This window comes from Thermobia domestica, chromosome 9 (genome assembly GCF_964235325.1).
Source record: "Thermobia domestica chromosome 9, izTheDome1.hap1.1, whole genome shotgun sequence".
Taxonomy (NCBI): Eukaryota; Metazoa; Arthropoda; class Insecta; order Zygentoma; family Lepismatidae; genus Thermobia; species Thermobia domestica.
In genome coordinates, this window is record NC_137462.1 from 131,190,537 (window position 1) to 131,198,004 (window position 7,468).

General features: G+C 33.8%; 1 protein-coding gene across 1 annotated transcript in view; it reads left to right on the forward strand.

The window, feature by feature from the left end:
* Positions 1-3,072, forward strand: part of LOC145661022 (uncharacterized) — a 36,819-nt gene extending 33,747 nt beyond the window's left edge. Inside the window, exon 3 of the mRNA XM_081726458.1 lies at positions 2,173-3,072. Within this exon, the coding sequence (XP_081582584.1) occupies positions 2,173-3,072 (900 nt within the window). The remainder of the gene's footprint in view (positions 1-2,172) is intronic.
* Positions 3,073-7,468: the final 4,396 nt, after the last annotated feature.

The following is a 7,468-nucleotide window of genomic DNA, read 5'->3' on the forward strand; positions in this document are numbered from 1 at the left end:
AGTTCCAAAGGTTTATTGGGGTTCTTCTGGTTAGAATATAAAATGCTTTCACGAACGATTAAATCCAGAATATCAGCACTAAAAACATTTGGAAATATTCAATTGGAGATCTGATTTCATTTAGAGAAGACAAACTCGATTTCTATTGTGCTGACTGAAGAGGTGGATAATTTCTTGTTATTCTTTTCCATTCGGGCTGACGACTGGCAGCAGTTGTAGCCTGACTGGAATTGCTATTTACTATTTCATTTGAAGAAAGAAAAAAAAGCAAACGATTCTTTTAATTAACTAATCTAAAAGTATCTATTTCAATGAAATCAATGTAAAATACTGGAGTACAATAGTTTTGAACATATCTTCTGATCCATTTGAAGTTTCAGATTTAGGACGCCATTCTTCATCGTCTGAATCTAGAATTCCTAACTCTATCGCTTACCTGGAGCTGCTATCCTCACTGTCGTCAGGAGGTATATATGGCTGAACGAGTCGTTTTTCCGAAATATATTCTTGCTCACCTGTTAAAGTAACATAAGCTTTTACAGTCTTCAAGAATCTTTATCGGCAATAAATCGGTAAATAATACTAAAGAGTAACAGAAAGTAAAGAGAGAGAAAGAGTAACTGAGGTTTTCAAAATAACACAAAATCGAAAAAAAAAATAGAGAAAGATGTCTGAAATGACGTTGTTACGTTTAGTATTTTTTTTTCGTGTTCAACTTCATATTATGTTTATTCATAAGTTGGTAACACTGAAAGCATACACTGCACGCAACAATGCTTTCCATGAGCCAATAAAAATTCCAACAAAATTCAAAGAAAAGAAGGTAAGAAACCAACCTTTCAAACTTTCCATTAGGCCTATCGAAGAAATGTTTGATTCTTAGTAAAAGAGGTTCGTAGTTGCGCAATGTTAATCAGAATATACAAACATATTTCGGACGATCAAATACAAAACGAAATTAGTGTGATAAGTTACAAGTACTTAAAATAAACAACAGACACATACCTTCTAGAAAAATATTTTTTCAAAGAAAAATTTCCCCTTTTTCGACTCCTCTTGCTTCAAAAATAAACAAAGCAATGCATTTCACCCACGCTGTATCCGCCCTCGCAACAGAAACTGCTGGAAAACCTCTCTTTCCGAAAGAGATGCAATTATGAGTGTTCATAACAGATGGCAGGCATAAAGGAAACCATCTGAAACAGAAGTGGCACCATCTACGGTATGACTTTCAAAGTATCACACTCAACATGGTTTGTTAATTTGAATTAACACTGCGCAATATAGGGTTAAGTTGAAATCCGAACACCATATGCGTTTATTTTTTTTAAACTCCAATATTTTCCATCTAGGAATAATCGAACCCTGGACACGTGTAATAAATGAACATGCGTAGTACCTCTAGACTAGCGAGACGGCTATTGCATTTTTGACATTTTACATAGAATAGCTAAAAGATACAATGTGAAAAGAAAAACAAATGAAATTAACTTTGAAAATGAATATCACACACATGCCGTGAACGAGACTCAAATCTTGATAGGAAGACCTTACTTTGTGATCACCAGTCTAATGACCTGGTATCATGTATAAGACTACAAAGGACACTAATAAAATCAAACGTCTATAATGTAAGATGATAACTAGACATGATTTCCACTATTCATTTTGCAGATCATAGTCGTTACTCACGACAGACTTTGGTTACAACTCTACAGACCAATAAACTATCATTTTTTTTTACAACAATTTACGCTGTGGTTTCTGTTCTATAATTTTATTAGACCTCCCTACTGTTCTAGTGGCTAGCGTGTGTACGTTTCATAAACGTAATACCGAGTTTAATCCCCGTCGAGAGAGTATAAAAATTTAATTTCATGATCATTCGCTTTCGTTAATTGGCCCTCTCCTTTGAACTAAAAGGTTTAACGTAAAATTAAAGAATTTAATTTATATTTCTACAATGTTAGCAACAGTGTAATTCTTGTATTAATGATATATCTGCTAATATTAGATGGACGTTATGGTATTAGTGTTATTATTTGTTTTATTACTATTATAGGTCGTTGAAAATAATAACTATCTAATCAATCCTTTACAATCAGTCGTAAATACGAGCGATCGTAAATCGACGATTACTGTATTTGCTAATCAAATTTACTGTTCTTTCAGATCTTCTTAGCTCTTTTTGCGCTGGTTTTGACAACAACCGGAGCAGAAGAGGAAGGAGAAAAGACTGAGACGAAGAAGACTGAGAAACAGGACAAGAGAGGTCTCTCGGGGTTGGGCTACGGAGGAGGAGGCGGCGGTGGACATGGATTTGGATCCGGCGGCCTCAGCTTCAGTAGTTCTAGCCTAGGTGGACATGGAGGAGGCTTCGGAGGAGGACTTGGAGGTCACGGTGGAGGATTTGGAGGTGGTCTTGGCGGACATGGTGGCCTCGGTGGTGGAGGAGGACTAGGAGGCCATGGAGGTGATTTTGGCGGCGGTCTTGGAGGAGGGTTCGGAGATAGCCATGACACCAAAATTGTCACAGTTACAAAGAAAGTTCCAGTTCCAGTACCTCATCCAGTTCCTTATATTGTTGAAAAGAAAGTACCTGTCTCTGTGCCTCATCCTGTGCCCGTAGCAGTTGACAAGCCATACGCTGTCCATGTTCCTAAGCCATATCCAGTTACAGTAACAAAACATGTCCCAGTACCAGTAGAAAAGCCCGTTCCATACCCAGTTAATAAACCAGTACCTGTTTATATTCCCAAGGCAGTACCAGTACATGTTCCCAAACCAGTTCCAGTTCCAGTTTCTAAACCAGTGCCAGTCCCATATCCAAAGCCTGTTATAGTTCACAAGAAAATCCCAATTGTCATCCCTGGTGGTACTCAAGGTGGAGATCACGGAGGACTTGGAGGTGGTTTTGGAGGAGGACATGGAGGTAGCATTGGAGGTGGTCTTGGAGGAGGACACGGAGGTGGCCTTGGAGGAGGATTAGGTGGAGGTCATGGAGGTGACTTCGGAGGAAGTTTTGGCGGTGGACATGGAGGTGGCTTTGAAGGCCTTTCCTTGAAACATTAGAAAAGGTAAATAATTACTATTTGCTGCTCATTTCATATAAATGTAATAAGAAAGGTTGTGATTTTCGTAGGGTAGACCTATTAATTTGTTGATCAGAAATTTGATTTTGATATACAGTGTAGGGCAGTATGAGTATTAATATATGGTAGAACTCCTAAAGATCTGGAAAACTATTTATTCTGATCCAAATATCGATCATACAAATTTTTGTTCCTTTATTTTCATTGTTACTAAACTAAATACTCCTTTTATTTGAGTACAATAATGATAATTGATCTAGGACAGTTCTCAGTCTATTTCATGTCACTACCTCCTTTTATTACATCCTCGTGCCAGCGACTCTCATAAGTAATTTCCGGTTTGCAATGGGCTTTTTGTACTGCTTATCGTTTATAGCTATAGCTATGTGTGTAATAATTAGTTACAATTCTATTTCAACATGTACTCTTTTGTTGTACTTCATTTTTTCTTCTATTCAATAAGTAGTCTTTCCCCAGTTCTATTCCTTACTTTTTGCAATTGTTTCTCTTTAAGAGTTCTTTATTAATTTAAAATTTAGTTTAATATGTTTTGCTCTATTTGATAATAAATATAAGAGTAAGACAATATCTATCAAAATAAGGAGCTAAAAATAATCTAAAATAATTGTTTTGTTCCTAGATCCTAATTACATGTATTTTTTCAGCTTCTTTAGCGACCCCCAGGTTCAGTAACCCAGTTCTAAGAAATATAAGTTGAAAGTGTTGATACTTGGTGTGCTAAGAGATAAGATTGAAGCGTATAAGAGTATTTGACGCGAATTCCAATTTGCTGTACTTTTGGGTATCCCCATAAGTATCCCTTAAATGATATTTTCTAAAGTGTAGGCCTATGTATAGTAAAATTGCTTCATCGAACCCGATATCAATAGATTCTCCTCATTTTAAGTAACTTATAATAAAGTAATGTGAATCGTTTAATTTAACGTCTCACAGTTACGTTTTTAGGCCAAAAGAAATCTAAAACCTAATGACTATAAAAGATTTGGTGGAATGGGAATGTGAGTGAAACAGAAAGCTTACGAGATAGACCACGAATACGGTGTTGTCCATCACAATCTGATTTGAAGTGGGATCGAACGAGAGATCTCTCGTACCGCAGATTAGCAATCTACATAAAGTACAATCATCCATAGTTCTCCCGATTTTGATACAGTTGATGTGCAAAATTATTATCCCTTCTGTCTCCTAAGAGAAGTTTCCGGAAGCAGATACGAAGCTGCTATCGAAAATATAACAGATTCTATCAGAGGCAATATTTACAAGAAAGCATTACTTTTTGAGGAATATAATAATAATAATAATAATAATAATAATAATAATAATAATAATAATAATAATAATAATAATAATAATAATAATAATAATTATTATTATTATTATTATTATTATTATTATTATTATTATTATTATTATTATTATTATTATTATTATTATTATTATTATTATTATTATTATTATTATATAGACGTGGACCTTCAATAGCCTGTCCCGAATTTGGAAACTTGACCTTCCTATAAACAAGTTGCAGTGTCTCGTGGTTACGACATGTAGAAGTTCTTTTTTTTGTATGGATTTTTTTTAAGATTTTTTAATTAACTAAAAGAAAACTGGTAGTGAATTTACACCATTTCCGATTTTAAAAGAGAGATTAAAATGAATAGGGAATACTACACTCTCGAGACACTTAATTGATTGTAGAAAACCGCTTCTAGCTATCTATCACCGCTTTTACTCAATAGTAACCAACCTTGAAACCAGAAGTGGTTAATCTTCGACACTTCTGGCTTCAGTATATGGCTGAAAGAAGATATTGTACTATTTTTCTAACGCTAAATCGATAAAAAAAAAACAAAAAAAACATTTTCCGCTATCTCTAAATTGTTTTTGCTCTATGTAAATTCATGTTGAAATTAGAAATAGTAGAGGATTTTTGTCATTTCCAATTTTAGTAGAGAGTTCAGAATGGAGTTAAAAATGTATTTTTGGGACGTTTAATCGATTGCATGAAACCCTTCTTTTTTTCTATCTGATACCGCATTTGGTCTATAGTGATCAATGTTAAAAGCAAAAATGGTTTGATTTCTACCACCTCTGGTTTCAATATGAGCCTACTTGATTCCAAAGTTTCGACTCTCTACATTATTGGCCAAAATTGATGATGGTCCTACAAGTAGTTCTTAATATTTTTTTGTCTGCCGTACGTACAGACGTACGTACACACTGACAGACAGGGTAAATATATACCGGATGTTTCGTTAAACCAAATTCCTTAAGAATAGAAATTGTTCACTAGAAGTAAACAGAAAAATTCAAAATTATATTTAAAGATACGATACTCTATATACCTGTGTAAGATGTAATTAATCCTATCTTATTATACTGTAGTTATGTTCATTTATTTCATGTTCAATTAGTATTTCTCCAATATGAGACACTTTGAATTCTTCTACTGTCATTGTGATAGTTCATGGTATAAGAAGGAAAACGTACTTACAATGTTTTTATAAATATAAGTTTTTTTTTAATGTTTGTTATATTAAGTTACATATCGCAAAGCTCGATCGCAATTTTGAATTTCAACATTTGTTGCAGGGTGCTTGTGTACCATAGTGTTCATAGAAGTTCATTGGAGAATATCAAGTTGTCACCTTCAGTCACTCAGCTTCAGCGATTTATTTTTGTTGTGTTTAACATATTTTTTCACTTTAATTTTTGTACAACAAACCATTGTCAATAAACATATGTTTTAAAATTTTTAATTTTACTAATTCACCTTAAGTTACAGCGTTCCATTTTTTTATTTTTATTTTTATTTTTATTTTATTTATTTATTTATTTATTGTTAACTCCCGGTCTTTATTCACACGGTTTATTCCACCTACTATTGACGTTCATTGCCGCTGTTTCTGTTGTAAGTGCAAATGTTTTGTTTGTTTATATTTTTTTATTTGTGTTTAGAAAATATCTTCGTATAGAATTCATATTACGGCTGTAAAAGTTTTTCATTAATTTACAACGAAACACTGACATTTGCTCTTCCATTTCATTATGTATTTTACAATGAAGGAATCAGGTGCGCCTACCGCCTACTAATTTAGACACATTACTATTTGATGAAAATACTAATACCATTGGCCTTTAATGAAGAACAATCTTGACAATCTTAAGGCGCTTCATGATTTCCTGTTTACAAACGGAAAGAAAAAGAGCTTTTACTGCTAAGGTTGCACGAATAAAGCAACCTCACTTAATAGCATTGATGTTATATCAGGAAATTTATTTTTACTTGCTAAAATGTTTGTTAAACATTAAAACATAGGCTCTACTATTTAATAAAAATAATACAATTGTTTTTAGATGGAAAACATTGTTGATACATGTTTTATGATTTCCTCTCTACAAGCGAAAAAAAAACGATGTTTATGTCTTGGATTGCATGAACGATACAACCACTCCTGATGTTGAACTTATTCCAAGGAGTATATACTCGTATTTCTTTGTATGAGAACGAGCATTTGAACCTACATTACTTCTATCTTTTCGTACTGTTAAGAAGTGGTTGAAGCAGAAATCGACATAACAGCGTCTGTGCAAGTGACAGAGAGATGTAATGTTGAACAAAAGGGGAGAGTGATTAAGAAAGTACAGAAATCGACTCACAAACGAAAAGATTACGTTCGTCGTAGTTTGTGCGTGGAATTTAAATTCGTTGCTCTTTAAGAGTGCAAGGTACACTAGGACTTTTTAAATTCCTTTTTAATACATTTCAATTATATTATTTTCCACTTGAGAATTGTTTAATAATATTGGTTTAAAAGTTTTGCATAAGATCTCCTGAACTTGTTGAAGAGTAATTGCTACTTATGGGTAAAAATAAATAAATCCTAAATGAACATTAAATAAATAACAGGAGTTTAGAATATAATTAGCTTAATAAGTATAAACAGAAGATAAAGAGTATAAACAGAGTTCCTGAATATATTTTGTAAATATTTAAGTAACACTCAGAAGCAGAAAACGCGTTTACGATTGCGCACATATCTCTGATGTTCTACCATTACTTACACCGATTACAAGTCCCCATTATAAGGGATACACAGTAAAAAACGATTGTGTTAATTCAACTAATTTTTAACACAGGGCAGTAGTTCCAGCGTGACTACCACTATGTGGTGTTAGTTCAACACAGACCCCGTGGTGTTGGCGTTTAACAAAGGGGGTGTGTTACGTCTTTAACACACAACTGGTGTTAAATTCGGATCTGTGTTAATATTTTCGGTGTTGATTCGACACCATGTTAGGGTCGGTAGTGTGGAGAACAGTGTTGAGTGTTACTTGTGGCAGTGTTGCACCAA